The sequence below is a fragment of the Thermobia domestica genome, chromosome 17, assembly GCF_964235325.1.
Source record: "Thermobia domestica chromosome 17, izTheDome1.hap1.1, whole genome shotgun sequence".
Taxonomy (NCBI): Eukaryota; Metazoa; Arthropoda; class Insecta; order Zygentoma; family Lepismatidae; genus Thermobia; species Thermobia domestica.
The window spans coordinates 95625243-95646750 of record NC_137470.1 but is presented as its reverse complement, the minus strand read 5'-3'; the positions used below and the strand labels follow the sequence as shown (position 1 = coordinate 95646750).

The 21508-nt window shown below is 37.0% G+C and overlaps 1 protein-coding gene across 1 annotated transcript in view; it reads right to left on the bottom strand.

Annotated features, from left to right (window-relative positions):
* Positions 1 to 1143: 1143 nt before the first annotated feature.
* LOC145674101 (uncharacterized) overlaps positions 1144 to 21508 on the bottom strand; it is a 28112-nt gene continuing 7747 nt past the window's right edge. Inside the window, exons 3-5 of the mRNA XM_081743925.1 lie at positions 17194 to 17366; positions 4480 to 4604; positions 1144 to 1828 (exon numbers count right to left, since the gene is read on the bottom strand). Coding sequence (XP_081600051.1) covers positions 1765 to 1828; positions 4480 to 4604; positions 17194 to 17366 — 362 coding nt within the window. The 3' untranslated portion in view covers positions 1144 to 1764. The remainder of the gene's footprint in view (positions 1829 to 4479; positions 4605 to 17193; positions 17367 to 21508) is intronic.

Sequence of the window (21508 nt, the reverse complement as noted above, 5' to 3'; positions counted from 1 at the left end):
GTCAAATGATACGCAGAAAGCAAAATATGGCATAAAAATAGTTTGGCCTTGTTGAAAACTCCACATAAATCACTGAAGATTTATTTTAAATAAATTAACTAAAATTACAAACATAAATATCTGAATTTCTCAAAATAAATGTGTCAACGATCAGAAATTTATAAATATCACATTATACTGATAACATATGACCATTTCTAATTAATTTAAATGCTTTTCATAAGCAAGATAATAAGTTTTACTCTTTTAAATAAATTAACAAATATCATTAACGTAGCAAATATTTAAAATTCCCAGCAGTAAAATTTGCATTCAATTTTCACCTTCTCAATTCTATTACTATCACCATTTGCACTAAATTCATTGTTATCAAAGGAATGTCTGTTTACGTGTAATGTTAAATTATAGTGTATGTGACAAAGTTCGGATGCCCAAATACAGCAGTTCGTAGAAGTTACGTACAACAGACATCTGTTAACAGATCTGAGACAGAATATATACATATGTTTCTAATATCAGTGTTTGGTAAGCGTAGCAAATAGATGAAACAAATTCAAATTTGCATAGTAATTCGTAACTTGTATTTTCAACAGAAAAAGAAATATTGTTGTTATCTATTCTATTGTTGTTATCTATTCTATTGTTGTTATTGTTGCTAAACTGGAAACTTAGCAATAATAAGAATAAATATTTTATTTAGGCATGAAATAATAAGAATAAATGTTCTTTTGCATCACGAACATAGATTATAATGAAAAACAAAGTAGTGGAAAAGTAATGATAAATAAATTTTAATGAAGCGGTACTAACTTTCTCATAAACAGACTGTCAAAAGAGGTAGTTGGTTTTCAATGTAGTTATATTGATTAAATGCTGAATCCGTGATGTCGTGAATTGATTTTACAGTCCACTAGGCGATTCTTTATTTTTATGGCAAATACACAATAACTTAGTTTCAAACAGATGTTAAATTCATATTGCAGTCAAATGCTACTTGTGGGTGTTATTATTTGAGACAAGAGCAGCCCAATCTTCTTTCACCTCTTGATGACAATAGCTGGTTATAACGTTCGCAAGACTTGGCTCATTGATAGTCCGCACGTAGCTTTTATGCCCTTCTAACAGTTTTACTGCTGATAAGAGAAGTTGGTTTAGTCTGTTATTTTACCTATGTAGGTATATCTATGAAAATGTGTGTGTCCACGTGTGTAAAATGTTCTAAATTATAATATACCTCTCTACAACATCACAAAAAACAACAAAACTAGAAAATAAACAACTGATAATCCTGATGGTGCAAAGGATTTTTTTTAATAATCTGTAGTTTATTCAGTTGCGTCAGGTCTCATCAGCTCCAATCCGATCTGCCAATCTTTCTGTTTTCTTGTCACTTAAAAAAAATACAATGTTCATGACAAATGCTTTTAAAACCTCACTTCACTTTAACACGGAGGAACACAATAATGGTAGAATTTCAGTTGTCTTACATATGTTTCTAACCTAAAATGCATTAAAAATGCTAACAGTATGTGCTAAATAACAGAACAAGAGAAACGAGACTTATGCTTAGCTAGTACATGTTTGAGACCTTTGTCTCGTAAAACTGGTGATAAAATTTTGAAGTTCCTCTCTGCAAAATCACTGGCACTACAGATTCGAAACACAAACTAGAACAAAATTTTACAACACAACCTCGAACAACAAAGCAGTCTATTTTTTCTTTCCTGAGTGACAGACATACATTAAGTGTACTAGTCAGAATCTTCAATGTGAGTTTGTCGTTAACGAATGCTCCAGAGCTCTCATTTCTCGACGTATAAGTAATAATCTGAAAAAAAAAACAAAAGAAATAGGAAGCATGAACAACTCACCATTTACATGTTAACTTACTTAGCGTTGAGAAAGAAAAAGCATGTGTTCGCATAGATATATTTATTACTGCATATATTGAGAATAGCTTTTCTTGAGAAATAAGAATGGAGAATTAACTAACACAGAAGATAAATTAACTAGAATGAAAAAAAAACACTGTTAGATTGATTACCAACCAACGCAACAAGATACTGAAGTAACTACGAGCTGAACGTAACAAAAGTTTACAGACAGCTCGAGAAACCATTACACAAAATAAATTAATTTATGCGAGCTTTAAGTTGAACCATGCTTAATCACATGTATTCTTCTATTATTTCTAAATTTTTACAGTCTCCTAAGCATATCACTTACTAGGGATGATTCCATACCAGGACCAAGTACCTGGATATAACCTATATATCGTTTGAAAGCTCTTGCCATGAGGAGTACGAAACCGTTTTCAAATCCCGGGCAAACCCGCAACTTCACCCTACAAGGGGCCAGTTTGTTGGTATTTGTGACCCTATGTATGACATGTTCGACAGAAGTAAAAATGAATGTTACGATCCTTAACACGTAAGCATCTGAACCTATTATGTTCCTTTTTGGCTCGTTGTTAGAAAGTGGCTCCGGCAAGGGTTTGGTAATATCACTTTGCACCCAGACGTACCCATTTGGTCAGTGTTGCCAACGAATTGTAAATATAATGTGGCAAATGGTTCCTCTACCACTGGACGTATATTCATGTAACGTGGCAGAAACATCATTCGTCACTAGAGAAAATATACTGTGGACGTATTCCTCTCTCAAGGACCACAGTTTGTTAGTGTTGCCAACCAATTGTAAAAATGAGAAGTTGTATATCGATAAAATTGGAGGGAAAAGAGAAAAGAGGGAATCTACTATCTACTATCCACAGTTATCTGTAGTACATAAGCGATTATTAATTTATTAAATAACTTTTCAACTTTTCTTTTTTTATTAGATACTTCATAGTTAATACCATACACTGGCAAGTATGAAAAAAACTTAATTAACAAATAAAAGAACAACTACGCTGAAAGTAATTCATCCCCCTTTGTTCCGAACTGAAAACTAAAGCACAAGTTTTCTGTAATTAATATTAAATTTTATATTAAAATAACCGTAAGTCGGAGCTTCAGTTCTACGGTGTGGAGTGTTCTAATAACAAGAGTAAGGCCTCTGAATTACTGCTATTTTATTATCTAATTTAATATTAATAACTGAAAACATGTTTTCAAGTTTTCAGTTCGGAACAAAGGTCATCATAGTTTTTCATCAATTTTCTTTATTTGGTAATTAACTAACTAACTCTATGGCCTATAGAACCCGGAGGTTCAAGCCGCGTTCACAAAAGCTCTCTACTGACTTCAATCCTTAGTCAACTACATCCAGTTTCTACTTTGTATTCCTATTTCTGCGAGATCCATCTTAATATTGTCCTCCCACCTACGCTTAGGTCTTCCTAATGGTCTTTTTCCGATTGGATTTCCAATTAAAACTTTGAAAGAATTCCTTTCTGGCTACATGACCTGCCCACCCGAATCTTCTAGATTTGATGACCCCAACAATGTTTGGTAAACTGTATAAATTATATAGTCCTTTTTTTCTGAAGTTTCCACCATTCCCCTTTCCCGTTCCTCTTGGGTCCAAAGATTATTTGGTAATTAAGATTTGTTTTAGCATTCAAGGCTTAAAGCATTAATTCGAGTTCAACTGCTTTCGTTACACCAAATTAGTACTGGGTTTTGCATTAGGACAACTCTCCCCTACTGTTCATATTTATAAAATTCATAAATATATTCATAAAATATTTAACTAGTACTGTTCATTATTATTCTTTCTCACAATCAAATGATCTGTATTATACATGTACGAGGAGTGTGCAATAAGTTATTTACCTACACAGAAAGGGAAAGGTGGATCATGGAAGTCTGATACGCACGGCAAGGCCACTGTGGGGAACCTCGCTGCGCAATTTGAGGTTAGTTGGAGCAACGCAGTGGCTATGAGCAAACTGTGTTACCCCGCTTGGCAAATATTTCTGCGACGCAATGGATTTGCTGCTGGTGACAGGGGACAAAACCTGGATCCACCATTGGGATCCTGAGTGGAAGCAGGAGTCCATGCAGTGGAAACACCACGATTCCTCGCCCCCCGAAGAAGATCTGCACACAACGAGGTCCACCAGGCTGTTTCCCAGTGGTTTGTATTCAATGACAAAGACTATTTTTTTCGCTGGAATTTCTCCGCTGCCCACAAAGTGACAACAGTGCATAGACCTCCATGGGGACTACATCGAAAAACAGTGATGACCAGATAAGCCTATCTGCATTCCTTCCTATCTAGGTAGATAACTTATTGGACGCTCCTCGTAATATGTTATAACTCTACTTTTTTCATTTTAAAGTGGTTTTAGCATTATTCGTGTATGTTAAAGTTAAGAATAAGACTGTTTAAAATTGAAACTTTATCTCTACATGAAAAGTTACAAAAGTTCAACGAAAGGAAAGTCCCATACAATTTGAATACGTTGGTTTCCTGCGCTTTAATATCTACAACACACCCGATGCGAGTTCATAATGATGTAACTAAAAATTGTACCTTGCCCGACATAAGTTTACTTGTTGTTGTCTCAACGCAACCAAGGAACGTGCTGCGCTCAATTCGGCCTCAACTTCATTGTACTCCCTTCTCATGGTGTTCGTTTCCTCACTTTGTTTCTCTACCTACAATGAAAAAGGTTCGATTACTTATTACTTCATCAACTGAAGGAATATTAGTTTATTTCGTATTATCTTGAAGAGACAACAGTATGTTAAAATATACCTAAGTTGCTGAAAAAAGAAAAACATAGTTCCATGATTTACTCCAGATTCTTAACCTGTCAGTGAATGAATAACGTATGTGATTGTTGTATATGCAATTCCAGAGTTTCCATCGATTACAGACAGTGGTCGCAGTAAGACGGTATGTAGTGGTATGCCATAGCGCCTCTGGTTTCTCAGTGATGAAGACATACCTCCTCTGGTTTTTCAGTGATCAAGACACACCGTCACTGGAAAGTGGGTGCTAATATATAATTTTTATACACAGTAACTGAGGAAATTGCTTTACACGTCAAAAAAATTATTTCTTATGTAGAAGTAATTTCTAAGTTGACAACACCAGCATTTTTGTTTTTTTTTTTTTTTGGTTTTTTCCTACCTTTTGTTTTTAACGTGAGGTGCCTACAAAGAAGTTCATTCCTTGCTCCTATGCAACAACTCGTGTTGGTTGCAGATAAGGGTCACATGATAGAAAGAAATCAGTCATGGGCCCAATCCAAACAAAAGGCAGTGTATTGATCTGACGTTTTAAAATTGAAATCCGAAAGTATTGTTATGAGTTCGCTGGGACTTCTTTTGTGTCTACAACTGTTAGGAAATACATAACAAGAGTCTGATATTTACGAGAAAAAATATAGTTTATATAATCAAAAATCTCTTATTTTGCTTAAGTGTTTGGTTATTGTGTGATGTGTCAAGAATATTAAATTGATGGAGCTTATATATTTTTATTAAAAAGTATTTTTGCAACTTTCTAATAAATGGATAACAACTTCCAGGGGTTGGAATTCCTCAGTCAAGTGAAGAGTCCGGGAGTTAACCCGAGGGAAATTGTTTAAAAATTGTTAATGTTTAAGTCGGTTTTAGAATATTTTTGGGTATAATTCTCTATAATACAACATAAGGAGGTAGTTTTTTTTTATTATTAGCAGAAAGTTGGAGACGAGGCCAAAGCCTCTCCATACCCCACCCGTAACAACGGAAAGTTCTCTCATTGTTCTCAGTCACTATGTAAATAAAAATGCAATATTTTAGGCAATACACCATCGTTGTATTTCAACACTTAGATAGTTCGTATGTCAAGTCAAAATCGTAATAAAACATACCGCCTCTCCTTCTTTTTCCACTTCGAAGACTGATTACAGATAAATTAAGCATGCTTGTAGAATGTCAAGAATTAAGAAATATGGAATGTTGCATTACAAATTTAACGTATATTACAGTTGGCAAGCTGATCCTTTGCTCTATTTTGTTTACCAATTGTACGAACCTCCCCGATAAACACCACCTTTACGAAGACACTTATGTGTCGGGTGGGGAGGATTGCGTGCTACAGTGAAATTTAGAGCTGTGTCGGTGGTAGTTCACTACCAGAAGGGCCACCCCTACCGAATTGGTCTAAGTGGAGTAGCCAGACGAAGAGTGTGTCGGAGAAGGCAGCAGTTCTCCAGTAGCCAAGTTGGCGGAAATCATAGTGATTAGTACGGCAATTTGGACATTAGTCCCAGGCGTGGTCAGAGTGACTTTAACGGCTGGGATAGTGCGGGGTGGAAGGCAACGGGAAACCACCACTCTATTTTCCCTAGTTTGCTGGCAGCAAAAAGAGAACATATGAACAATTGTCTTTCGCAGGTCAAAATGTAGTTCTGGAGGTAAAATATCTCCCCATTCTGATCTCCGGGAAGGGGTGGCTTGGGAAGGACTATTGGACGAGAAAGTAATAATGGGGGGAAGACAAACAGAGGAAGAAAGACAAGGAAGAGCAAAAGGTTTAGGATAGGGACATGGAACGTACGTACTATGTTACAGGGAGGAAAATTAGAAAATCATAAAGAAGAAATGAAACAAAATAATTTAGATTTGGTAGCCGTTTGTGAAGTTAGATGGGAAGGTAATGGGGTATTGAAAAACGAAGGATATAGAATGTTTTATTCAGGTAATGAAAAGGGCGGTCATAATGGCGTAGGAATAATTCTTGGAAAGCGCTTAAAGGAGAAGGTAGTGAAAGTAGAATTTATTGATGATAGAGTTATTATGTTAAGACTTAAAGGGAAAACGAAGGATCTAGTGGTGATACAGACATATGCACAGACGACTTCGCATGCAACTGAAGAAGTAGAGGAGAATTATGAGAAAATAGAAGAAATTATAGATAGGGATAAGAAGGGTGAATGCATAATTCTAATGCGAGATTTCAATGCAGTTGTGGAAGAAAAACAGGAAGGTAGTATCGCAGGTAAATATGGTTTAGGCGAAAGAAATGAAAGGGAAGAGGGACTGGTGAATTTCTGTAGACAGAATTCACTAGTAATTTGGAACACTTGGTTCAATCAGCACAAGAGAAGAGGATATACATGGAAATCACCAATAGACGGCGGAAGATATCAGATAGACTATGTTATGATTCAGGACAGGTATCGAAATAGCTTAAAGAACGCGAAGACCCGTCCCGGGGCTGATATTTTCTCTGATCATAATCTTGTGCTGGCCGAAGTAGATACTCAACTGAAAAATGTAACCAGAAGAAAAGTAGGTAACAAAGTGTTGAATACTGAAAAGTTGAAAAACGAGGAAATAAGAAATCTTTTCGTTGAAAAATTCGAAGAAAAATGTTCAAACGAAGAAAGAATAGGTGCAGGTAGTAACGCACGGTGGGAACATATTAAACATTGCTTACAGCAGGCTGCAGAAGAAGCAGTAGGTTACCGCAAACACAAAACTGCTAAGAAACCATGGGTTACAGAGCAGGTGTTGCAGAAAATGAGGGAGAGGAAGATGTGGAAACAGGTTGATAAAGAAGAGGGAAGAAAGATGTACAGAAAGTTAAATAATGAATTACGAAGAGAAACAGACAGAGCGAGGGAAGAGTTTTACAAAAGAAAATGCGAGAACAAAGGAGAATTAGAAAGAGTTGGGAAATATGAGGAAATGTACAAGGAGGTGAAATCTATGGAATTTCGGAAGAAACAAGGGGGTATTATGATGGCAGTAGAAAATAAGAATGGGAAGGTAGTCAGCGAGAGAAATGAGGTCATATGAAGGTGGAAAGTATACGTTGAAGATTTATATGAGGGTAGGGATAGACCGTGTAGCCTAAATGTTGAAGTAGAAAATGAAGTAGGCGAGGATGATAAAGGATTTAGTATTCTTCGGGATGAGTTTGAAAAGGCTATATCCGAGATTAGGAATGGAAAGGCAACCGGAATAAATAACATACCAATCGAATTCATTAAAAATATAGGAGACAATGGAAAGAAAGAATTGTTCCAACTATGCAATGAAATATATGAAACAGAAGAATGGTCAAAAGACTTTCTGGAAACGATCATGATACCGGTGGCTAAGAAATCGAACCCAAAGAGATGTGAGGATTATAGAACTATTAGTATCATATCTCATGCAGCTAAAATTCTGCTCCGAACACTGAACAGAAGGTTATATGAAAGAACAAATAAAGAAGTTGAGGATGGGCAGTTCGGGTTCAGAAGAGGCAAGGGCACAAGAGATGCAATTGGATTATTAAGGGCGATCGGTAAAAGATTTATAGAAAAAGGGAAAGAGGTGTATGTTATATTTATTGATCTAGAAAAGGCTTTTGACCGTGTGAATTGGGAATTGTTGTTGGGAGTTCCAACGAAGATAGGATTGGAATGGAAAGATAGAAGACTCATAAAAAACTTATACATGAACCAACAAGTAAATGTTAGGATAGGGGAAGAACTGACGGAAGAGAACGTATGGCAAGATAGCCCCCCCCACTTTAGAAAATTGAAACAATGTTTAGGTCATTCGTTTGTACTACGTTTGTACCGTTTGTACCGAAAATATTTTCGTTTGTACCATTTTCCTTATAGGGTTACTTGAGAGGTCGACTGGGGGGGTTATCTTGGAGCCAAGATAGCCCCCCCGTATCACAGCACAAAAAATTGAAATACACCATTCGAAAGCAAATCGTTTGTACTGTTTGTACCGAAAAAAGTTTTGTTTGTACCCTGATAGTTTTCGAGAAACATGGGATGACATTTGGGGGGGCTATCTTGGCGCCAAGATAGCCCCCCCGTATCATAGTACAAAAATTTGAAATACACCATTCGAAAGCAAATCGTTTGTACCGTTTGTACCGAAAAAAGTTTTGTTTGTACCCTGATAGTTTTCGAGAAACAGGGATGACAATCGGGGGGGGTGCTATCTTGGCGCCAAGATAGCCCCCCCGTATCACAGCACAAAAATTTGAAATACACCATTCGAAAGCAAATCGTTTGTACCGTTTGTACCGAAAAAAGTTTTGTTTGTACCCTGATAGTTTTCGAGAAACAGGGGATGATATGTTGGGGCGGGAGGCTATCTTGGCGCCAAGATATCCCCCCAGGTATCACAGCACAAAAAATTGAAATGCACCATTCGAAAGCTAATCGTTTGTACCGTTTGTACCGAAAAAAGTTTTCTTTGTACCCTGATAGTTTTCGAGAAGCAGGGGATGAAATTTGAGGGCTAATGTGTACTTTTTCCATGTCGATTAATATGTATTATATCTTTATCCATGTGAATTGATGTGTTTAGAATTCTGGTTGTGCATATGAAAATAAAAAAATGAGTTTTTCAGTAATAACTCAACGTTAGAATTGAATCCGCGAGTGGGAAAACAGTGAGAGTCCGAGGTAAACCATTTTGAAGTAAAGGCAAAAATAACACTAAAGATATAGAACTACAAGTTGTAATGAAGAGCAGTGCAATTTGCAAGACCTTGCACGTTATAACAGAATGCTATAATGTCGAATGTGCATTTGTGGCATTAACAAAAGAAAGTTATTTTTTCAAATATCTCAAAATGCGTTTTGTGGACTAGTAGTGGTTTTCCACTCACCGATGCAATTCAATTTTGTCTATTTCTGCCCTTTTCCTTAAGTAAATACGTATTATTCAGCAATTGCCTATTTGCTTTCGTCTATTGTCTATGAAAGCGACAAACTTCTCGAGCCGTTAATGTGACAGATGTAAACAGTTAATTTCTTCAGTTGGTGTAAAGCTGAAACGTGGAAGGACGCAGTTTAGGTGAGCAAACATTTCATCTTTTGGTTTTCTTTGTTTAAGATTATTTCTGTAAATCCAGTTTCTTTTTGAATTTGTACACACTTTGTTATCCTTTTTACGGTATTTATTTACGGAAAAGGGCACAAATAGAGAAAATTTAATTGAATCGTTGAGCGGATAAAAAGTACCAGTCCACAAAACGCATTTTGAGATATTTGAAGAAAGAACTTTCGTTTGTTAATGCCACAAATGTACAGTCGACATTACAGCAATCTGCTATAACGTGTGAGGTCTTCCAAATTGTACTGCTCTTCATTACAACTTGTAGTTCTACATCTTTAGTGTTATTTTCGCCTTTAACTCAAAATGGCTTATTTAGAACTCACACTACTTTCCCACTCGCCGATTCAATTTTAACGTTGCGTTATTCCCAAGAAGTCTTTTTTTATTTGGATATGTACAACAAGAGTTCTAAATACACATAAATTCACATGAATAGGCACATAATACTTATTAATGGGCATGGAAAAAGTACATATTAGGGGGCCTATCTTGTACAAGATAGCCTCCCAAATGCAATCCACTCCTTCTTGAAAACTATCAGGGTACAAACAAAACTTTTTTCGGTACAAACGATTTGTTTCGAATGGTGTATTTCAAATTTTTGTGCTGTGATCCCGCCCAAAATATCATCCCCTGTTTCTCGAATACTATCATGGTACAAACAAAACTTTTTTCGGTACAAACGGTACAAACGATTTGCTTTCGAATGGTGTATTCCAATCTTTTGTGCTGTGATACGGGGGGGGCTATCTTGGCGCCAAGATAGCCCCCCAAATGTCATCCCCTGTTTCTCGAAAACTATCAGGGTACAAACAAAACTTTTTTCGGTACAAACGGTACAAACGATTTGCTTTCGAATGGTGTATTTCAATTTTTTGTGCTGTGATACGGGGGGGCTATCTTGGCGCCAAGATAGCCCTCCGCCCAAAATATCATTCCCTGTTTCTCAAAAACTATCAGGGTACAAACAAAACTTTTTTCGGTACAAACGATTTGCTTTCGAATGGTGTATTTCAAATTTTTGTGCTATGATACGGGGGGACTATCTTGGCGCCAAGATAGCCCCCCACCCAAAATATCATCCCCTGTTTCTCGAAAACTATCAGGGTACAAACAAAACTTTTTTCGGTACAAACGGTACAAACGATTTTCTTTCGAATGGTGTATTCCAATTTTTTGTGCTGTGATACGGGGGGGCTATCTTGGCGCCAAGATAGCCCCCCCAAATGTCATCCCTTGTTTCTCGAAAACTATCAGGGTACAAACAAAACTTTTTTTGGTACAAACGATTTGCTTTTGAATGGTGTATTTCAAATTTTTGTGCTGTGATAGGGGGGGCTATCTTGGCGCCAAGATAGCCTCCCCCCAAATGTCATCCCATGTTTCTCGAAAACTATCAGGGTACAAATAGAACTTGTTTCGGTACAAACGGTACAAACGATTTGCTTCCGAATGGTGTATTCCAAATTTTTGTGCTGTGATACGGGGGGGCTATCTTGGCGCCAAGATAGCCTCCCGCGCAAAATATCATCCCCTGTTTCTCGAAAACTATCAAGGTACAAACAAAACTTTTTTGGGTACAAACGGTACAAACGATTTGCTTTCGAATGGTGTATTTCAAATTTTTGTGCTGTGATACGGGGGGGCTATCTTGGCGCCAAGATAGCCCCCCGCCCAAAATATCATTCCCTGTTTCTCGAAAACTATCAGGGTACGAACAAAACTTTTTTTGGTACAAACGGTACAAACGATTTGCTTTCAAATGGTGTGTTTCAAATTTTTGTGCTGTGATACGGGGGGGCTATCTTGGCGCCAAGATAGCCCCCCCAAATGTCATCCCCTGTTTCTCGAAAACTATCAGGGTACAAATAGAACTTTTTTCGGTACAAACGATTTGCTTTTGAATGGTGTATTTCAAATTTTTGTGCTGTGATAGGGGGGGGCTATCTTGGCGCCAAGATAGCCTCCCCCCAAATGTCATCCCATGTTTCTCGAAAACTATCAGGGTACAAATAGAACTTGTTTCGGTACAAACGGTACAAACGATTTGCTTCCGAATGGTGTATTCCAAATTTTTGTGCTGTGATACGGGGGGGCTATCTTGGCGCCAAGATAGCCTCCCGCGCAAAATATCATCCCCTGTTTCTCGAAAACTATCAAGGTACAAACAAAACTTTTTTGGGTACAAACGGTACAAACGATTTGCTTTCGAATGGTGTATTTCAAATTTTTGTGCTGTGATACGGGGGGGCTATCTTGGCGCCAAGATAGCCCCCCGCCCAAAATATCATTTCCTGTTTCTCGAAAACTATCAGGGTACGAACAAAACTTTTTTTGGTACAAACGGTACAAACGATTTGCTTTCAAATGGTGTGTTTCAAATTTTTGTGCTGTGATACGGGGGGGCTATCTTGGCGCCAAGATAGCCCCCCCAAATGTCATCCCCTGTTTCTCGAAAACTATCAGGGTACAAATAGAACTTGTTTCGGTACAAACGGTACAAACGATTTGCTTCCGAATGGTGTATTCCAAATTTTTGTGCTGTGATACGGGGGGGCTATCTTGGCGCCAAGATAGCCTCCCGCGCAAAATATCATCCCCTGTTTCTCGAAAACTATCAAGGTACAAACAAAACTTTTTTGGGTACAAACGGTACAAACGATTTGCTTTCGAATGGTGTATTTCAAATTTTTGTGCTGTGATACGGGGGGGCTATCTTGGCGCCAAGATAGCCCCCCGCCCAAAATATCATTCCCTGTTTCTCGAAAACTATCAGGGTACGAACAAAACTTTTTTTGGTACAAACGGTACAAACGATTTGCTTTCAAATGGTGTGTTTCAAATTTTTGTGCTGTGATACGGGGGGGCTATCTTGGCGCCAAGATAGCCCCCCCAAATGTCATCCCCTGTTTCTCGAAAACTATCAGGGTACAAATAGAACTTTTTTCGGTACAAACGGTACAAACGATTTGCTTCCGAATGGTGTATTCCAAATTGTTGTGCTGTGATACGGGGGGGCTATCTTGGCGCCAAGATAGCCCCCCAAATGTCATCTCCTGTTTCTCGAAAACTATCAGGGTACAAACAAAACCTTTTTCGGTACAAACGGTACAAACGATTTGCTTTCGAATGGTGTATTTCAAATTTTTGTGCTGTGATACGGGGGGGCTATCTTGGCGCCAAGATAGCCCCCCCAGTCGACCTCTCAAGTAACCCTATAAGGAAAATGGTACAAACGAAAATATTTTCGGTACAAACGGTACAAACGTAGTACAAACGAATGACCTAGTAGTTGTTCCAATTTTCTAAAGTGGGGGGGCTATCTTGCCATACGTCGGAAGAGAGTGCAATTGGAAGGGGAGTTCGAGAAGGATGCTGCCTCTCGCCAACACTATTTAATGTCTATCTAGAAGAGATAGTGAAAAAGAGTTTACATGATGATGATGGCATTTCGGTAGGAGGTAGAATGATTAGATGCATAAGATTTGCAGACGATATGGCGCTTGTTGCAGAATCTGAAAAGAAAATCAATAAAATGTTAGAAAAAATGAGAAAGGGCTTTAAAGAATATGGGATGAAAGTAAATGTTAGGAAGACAAAAGTCATGGTGATTGGAATGAAGGGGTCTTTGTCAAACAAAAAGGTAGGAGGGGAGAAAATAGAACAAGTGAATAGCTTCCGATATCTGAGTAGTGTTCTTAGTAATAACATTAAGTGCGAACGTGAAATAAAAGCAAGTATAGGAATGGCGAAAGAAGCCTTTAGGAGGAAGAAAAGTCTGTTTTGTGGGACCTTGAATAAAGAGTTGAGAAAAAGACTCATAAAATGCTTCCTGTGGAGTGTTGTACTGTATGGGGCGGAAACGTGGACATTACGTAAAGGTGATGAAAATCGACTGGAAGCCTTCGAAATGTGGGTGTGGAGAAGAATGGAAAGAATTAGTTGGGTCGAGAGGAAAATGAATGAGAGAGTGTTAGAAATGGTGGGTGAGAAAAGAACACTTTTAGATATTATTAGGAAGAGGAAGAGAAACTGGTTGGGACATTGCCTAAGAAGAGATTGTATCATGAGGGACGTCCTAAAAAGTATGGTGGCGGGAAAGAGAGGGAGGGGGCGAAGGAAACTACAATTAATGGATGATATAAAAACAGAAAGTTCATACGCGAAGACGAAGAAGTTAGCGCAGGACCGTGGAGCATGGAAGCTTCTCAGCTGCGGCAAGTGACCTGCCAATAAAGGCAGAATACCTATGATGATGATTGTACGAAGGTAATGTAAACATCAAAGATGGATATATCTTGAATGGTTGCGAATGAAATCTCCGCCACAGATGTGTCATTTCTAAAGGCAGATATAACAGTTACGCACCATTGCACTAAACTTTCAATCTCTTATTTCTTAAACTAAATGACGCTATACTGCGGTTATTACCGCCATATTTACTTATGAAATATTAACAAAATTATACTTAGGGAAAACTTCGTCCGAATAAAAGTCACCCGTAAAAGTATACCATACTTTGTGAGCTTCTTCATTTGAAATAACTTATGCTATAAATATCTTATTAATGGAATGTTTGGATAGTCGTTTTTGAGAGAATCGTAAAAAAAAACTTAACTCCTCACAACACTAAACTACCGCTTTTAAAGTGACTTAATGTGTATAGCATATTTTTTAATAATAAAACATTTGAGGACCACAAGAAAAAAACGCTAAAGGTCAACTTTTCTTCATTGAAAAAAAAATCTTAAACTTTGAAACAACAACCTACTTAGTATATAACAGAAACAAAAAAAAACAATTGTAAATAACGTATGCACTATTTGTCTAAAATACTGTATTACGGATTCTACTTCTCAAGGCGTGCACACATGTCCGTAAGTCAATTTCCATCAAAAAGTGATATTTCGGTTTTCTTCCCTGTGCTCTTCATTCATTATTTATGAAATATGAACAAATTCACCTCAGTCTCAGTTAAGAAAACCACCTTCTCAAAAAGAACACATCCCTTGAGTAAAAATCCCTTGTGAATTTATTCAGGACAAATGAGTCAATCCTCATTATGAAGTTATTAATGAAATTTTTATTTATGAAATATGAATAAAATCGCCAGAATCTTTTTAAGAAAATCATTCCCCTCCCAAAAAAACTCACCCACTAGAGAAAACCGTCCCTTGTGGAATTTTTCAGCACAAATGAATTATTCCATATTGTCAGAGGAATGAATTATTCCATTTGTCAAAATATAAACAAAATCACCAGAGTCGTTCTTGACAAAATTATCCAGAAAGAAACAAACCGCAAAAGTACACTATTCTGTCCAGGCTCTTCGTAGATTAGATCTGATTTTTTGAGTTTAGTAGCCCTCTCAGCAGTAAAGCTATATAAGACGTGGATCTGCAGCTTAACATGGGATCCAAACCACATGAGCTTCCGCCGGGAATCGAAATCGTTTCTCCCACGCCAAAGATGCGTACGTGTTACTGAAGTGAATTTCCAGCCAGAATTCAAAGCGAATGTTCCATTTGCTCCAAATAATATTTCAATTAAAATCCATAATGAATAACAATAATCCAATGCTGATGCCCCTGCTTCCGAGCTTGGGTCCGACAGAACTGTCAGTAGGAATATCCATGACTGTGACTCAAAATAGATTTCTAAAAAAGTAAATAAATTTATAATATACTCAGCAGTTCAACGCCATCTCTAGGAAAACATGCGCGTTGTCTACAAGGGTGTGATTGGCGTGATTAATCTCAGGTACTAAAAGCACAAGTTCCACTTTTCTCCTACCATCACAATGACTATTTTCCTATTGGTGTGATAAATTTCGATTGCCTGGTGCAGTGCTGGTTACGGCTGTTTTGAAATCAGTTCATGGGATGCTAACCAATGATGTCGGCGCCGTGGAGCTTTGTATAGGACCCACTTTTTATCACATGTCAACGCCCTGTCCAGAAATGGCTCCGAAACAGTAACTAAACACAGGCGACTGCCGCGTTGCCTTCTGGCCCGGAGTCAAAATATGTGAGCCCCATTGACCCAACTTGTAGTGCTTCACAAGTTGATGGATGTGCTGCCGAATGGTTTCTCCACACACTGAATTGTAGTCCCAGTTTCTCTTTGTACATGTGTTGGTATTCTGGCACGTGGTGTTTTCGGGTGTTTCGTCATCGTCCTTGAGAGTCTTCATCCCGGCGAAATTAAAATACTGCTAATTTTACAATAATTATGTGATATCTTCAAACAGATAAAAGAAAATCGAAATGTGGAACAAGAGCGCCCTAGACAATATTATTTTACATAAGAAACCGTTATCACGACTCACTTATCTGCTTTTGATTTCGAGCCATTTTCAAAATCGGGATTTATTTTCGCGTTTCTAAACGGCTGGAAACGGAAAGCCACTAGGTGACTTGTGATAACGGTACCTCACACAAAATAATATTGTCTAGGGCGCTCTTGTTCTATATTTCAATTATCTTTTATCTATTTGAAGATATCACACAATTACTGTAAAATTAGCGGTATATTAATTTCGCCGGGATGAAGACTCTTAAACTTCTTAAACCATCGCTGCAATGTCCGCTTCGTCACGACACCCTCAACAAAGGCCTGCATATCTTCTGTCCCGCTACAGCGGCGTTTGACCTCCATTTGAACTCGTTCAGCATACATGCTCTTATGACGCTCTGTGGATGTCCCATGTTCCCTCTGTGTTCACGCAAGTTCACGGTGTGTCTGAATTGCCACAACCAAGTAGTGTGTTGGATATAGCCAACGTTCGCCTTATCTCCACTCGCATTCAACTCACGGTGTAAGGTCCAATTGAACACAGACCTCCACGAAAAGGGACAGAACTTTCTTGGTTACCTTTATAGTTATACACAAAAGTATAGCGTTTGGTCCCGGGCAGTAGTTCTTGATTATCATAATAAAAACTATCTTGAATATAATTTATGGATAATAATAATAATAATAATAATAAGAAGAAGAAGAAGAAGAAGAAGAAGAAGCTAAAATAGTGTTTTTAGTTTTCCAGAAGGAAACCAAAATTTTCCTTTCTTTCAGGCCTCAAAAACACTAGCAGCAACACATTTTTTGTTTTTTGGCTTTGTGCATTGTAGCTGCCCCCCCTCAAAAACGACGGGCCCCCCTACACAAACCTGCTGGCTACACTCCTGCTATTAAGGTAGATAACATCTAGAGAAATTTTGAACTCCATGTGACAAATAGTTTTCATGTTCTTTTGGCAAGTATATCAGGAAAGTATATCACTATGTTATCGTACACGAAGCAATAATTTTGGCTGAAAACGTTAGACACAGACTTAACAAAATGGTACTCTTTCATATCACAATTACAAAACAAAATCATTTGACAACAATTAACTCACCTGCTTTTCTATAGCATCAGCCGGCCAACCTCTCACATGGTTTACTAAGTCATCTCTGTAATACTTTGGTACAGGCGGAGGATCGGGTTTTTCTGATGATGAGGCTTGAGCTGAGCTACCGTCTCCTTGAGATAGACTCTGCAAAGAGCTCAAGCTACTTGTACGGTTCAAATCTGAAATAAGAGTAGCAAAAATTACTTTCGAATTACAAAGTGCTTTTTCTTACTTGGTAAAAGTTAATATTAAATTTTATTCAAATTAATCCAATTAAAACCAAGAATAATGCATTCACCTTTTATTATAAATTTGAAAGAGTCCATCCTCACACTGTTGCCAACAAGATAAAACTAAAAACAATATGTGAGATTCATTACCGCAGGGCGATATCATAAGAGACAGTTCTAAGTAGAAATACATAATTCCCTTGCCATTTCCAAACACAATGGAATCATATTTTGTTTGTCCTCGTTAGCAAGAAAATTGCCATTTTATTTTCTAAACAGCACGGCCTAAGGATCTAAATACAAAGCAAAGATGGTGATGTGTTTATTTACGGGTTACAAACTTTAGAAGAAAAGAAATAGTTGTGCTCCCATTTGAAGATTTCCAAAGAGTAAGAAAAAAAAGAAACGAAAAAAGAAAGAAAGAAAAAGAAAAAGTAGGGGATTTGGAGGGAAGTCGGAAGTGTTAGGAACCGGCAGCTCCACGGTTTTTGTGTTCGGAATAACGTGTGCTGCGATGTATTTCGTCAAGGTATATTTGACGTTTTTCTTTTTTCTTTCTTTCTTTTCACTTATAAGGGTGAAAGAAAACATCGCAGCACGCGTTTTCCCGAATAAAAGAGACCATGCTGCTGTTGGCCCTTAATACTTCCGACATCCAGCGAAAGGGTTCTATGTTCACTGCTATCAAGGCTCATCGTTCGCCTACTTTGGACCAATTAAAAAATCACAGCATCTCAAAATTAGGTTGACGCCATATCTGGAAATTACACCCTGCAGGGAATACTCTGTATATCCATTGAACATTGAAGAAATATGCATTTTTTGGATTGCGTATGTGTTACTCCCTGTACGCTCATAAAGACCACTATTAACAGTTTCTCGAATTCGAAAGAGGGTTTATTGAAATTTAACTGTCTCGCGATTTTGGACAGCCCTAACTCTGAAACTATGTACTTTTCCAAACAAGTCCATATGAACTTTTTCTCTTATTTTGACGTAAGGAGTCACCTCTTAAAGTTTGTCGGTATAGTTCATTAATACCCTGTATAAGTATTTACTGATTTTTAGTACATTTTATTAAAATGTCTGTCCTAAGGTGGAGAGGGATTCCAATGTGTGCCAAAGTAGAGAATCTCAGGAGGTCCTATGTTAGGGAGATGAAACTTGGCGTATAAACTCCTTATTTAAAAGAAGCGGACACATCCCCAACTTTTAAAAGAAAATCCGCTTTTAATAGGAAGAAGAAGAATTCGTGCTATATGTTTATTTTAACATGGGTTCAAATACTGGCAAATCAAGCTTTTAAAATAAAGAATCTGCATTTAACTGAGAAAGAACGTCCATGTTTGAATGCAGGAAATTTATAAATATATATATACTTAATAATTTTGTGATATAGTACATTTATATTAAACAAAATTACAACTCCTTTTCCTCTTGTCACATTTACTTCTGTGTGAGAGAACCATATTCGGTTCAAATGAGAGCTCATGTAGTTCGATTCCCGGTGGAAGAACACATAAAAATTATTTCACAGTCATTAGCTTTCATTAATCATCCCTCTGCTTTAGCCTAAAGACATAATCTTGGGATGCAAAACTAAAATGTCATTGCATTTGTTTGTATTCGAAAGGAACTGAGAGAGTATTCCACCCTGACAGCAATAATTGTAAATACGCCATTGTATGCAACAGAACCAGGATATTGTATAGAATTTACTACTATAATTAGGTTTGTGACAACTGTGTAAAAATACCGCTAGAAAATTATTATATATATATATATTATTTTTATTTTTCCCAAGTTTTTAATTTTTTACTAGCCTTGGTTAAAAAAGTAAAGCAGATTTTACCCAAGATTTCTCCATTTTTATCGTTCCTTTACAATACTATTACTGGCCCAAAACCACGGTTGATTTTTAGGGGGGAGACAGATGTGTAGATTATCATAGTTTGGACCAGAAAAGGAAAATATCTCGTAATTTTATATTTTCTATGATACACTTTTACATTACTATCTCCTGACTGTCTGAGCATCCCAACAGGTTCTCTGGGCATGTACAGAGTGTGATGTTTCACAGTGGCCCTTGTTTCCAGAAACGTGGTCAAAAGTCAAAAACATAAATTTAATCCTTCTAAAACTTAGCACATGGAGGAATTTTAGATTCTTGATGTCGAAGTAGATATTTAGAAAAGTAAGCAAAAATGAAAACAAAATGACGAATCCGAAATAGCAAATATAATGAAAAATAATTAGATTTCAATTAAAATTAACCCTTTTAGGTTCTTTTGTAACTTTTGTTACTGTGGCGTGGTATCGTCTTTGATCGCTTATTTAGGTTCTATAACAGATATTTAGGGCGGAGTTTTTTTTATTGTTCAAGTCAAGAATAGACCAAAGTACGCACCAGATGCGTTTTGAAACCAAATGGTCAACTTGGCGGCGTCAAGTGGGGACGAAGGGGCGTGACCTTTTTGTTTTTTTCTTAAGGCAAATTTCAAAAAAAATTCACGCGTTTAGTTTTCAGGATATCAGATTGGAACTTTGCATACAGATTGTGTGTACCTTTCAGTATGTCTCAAATTTTTTGAGAGCCCTATGCGAAACTGGAGCCGAGCCCGAGGGGCGCAAGTGTTCCCAAAAGGTGATTCTTTTCAGAAAAATTTCCGGATTTTCCGATTTTTCCGATTCAGGTGTATGATACGGACATGCGAGTGGTACCGTTGGAAAAGGCATGTTATACTAAAAAAATGACGTTTGAACCATGACTAGGCCAAATAGTAATGACGCAGTAAATTTTCATAATATATATATATATATATATATATATATATATATATATATATATATATATATATATGTATATGTATATAGGGCCTACATTCAACATTTTTTTCCGCCCTTTGTTTTCAGATACAAGATTGGAATTTTGCACACACATTATGTACACAACAATGTATTATTTTTTTAAAAAATCACATCCCTACGTGAACTCAGACCCGGGCCAGAGGGGCAAAGTGTTTTGGTGGGATTTTCAAAAAATATTCCGGGCTTTTCCTGAATTTTCCGGTTCATGTGTAGGCTATGATACGGACACGTGAGTAATACCGTTAGAAAGTGCTAGTTATACTAAAGAAAATGGCGTTTAAACCATGACTATTGGTCAAATAGTAATGACGCAATACATTTTTGAAGTATTCTTTATATATATATATATATATATATATATATATATATATATATATATATATATATATATATATATATGTGTGTGTGAGTGTGTGTGTGTACCGGTGTATATAACTAACTAACTAACTAACTCTATGGCCTATGGAACCCGGAGATTCAATGCCGCGTTCACAAAAGCTCTCCACTGACTTCTATCCTTAGCTAACTCCATCCAGTTATACATATATATACATGAAAAATGGGTCACCTGCAGACTTTCAAAAATTTCTCTCGACCTTAGTTTCTAAGATACAAGATTGAAATTCTGCACACGTATTGTGTATATAACAATATCTTTAAAAAAAAAATCCGATCCCTACGTGAAACCAGGCTCGGGACAGAGGGGCGCAAAAATTTCAAAAAATTATTTTTCGAAAATCTCCCGGATTTATCCGATTCTCACGTTTTTGGTGTATAATACGAACAAGAGAGTGGTACCAGTATAAAGTATGTTCTATCCTGAAAAACTCGAGGTATAAACCTTGATCCTACGATAAATAGTAAGGAAGCAGTAGCTGTTTACGTGAAAGTCTAAAATTTACCTCAAAAAGTGGAAATCCTAAAAGAGTTAATATTGGGACATTTCCGAGGATTTTACAGGATTTTGTGTAACTATTTAGAAACAAAATACTGGATATAAGTTAGCAGTTTTCAAATAACAATGATCCATTTTTTAAAAACAAAAATCTGTATTGAGGGTTTCGCAGGTCGCTGATTTTGAATTTTAGATAAACAAATCATAAATCAGATTTATTACTAGATTAAATTGAGCATTTTTATTTTTTTTTTTTTTATCAAAGAAAAATAGAGCTTGCAATGCGTGCTCGAAATGAAATTTATATATTGCTGGTGAAAACTTAGAT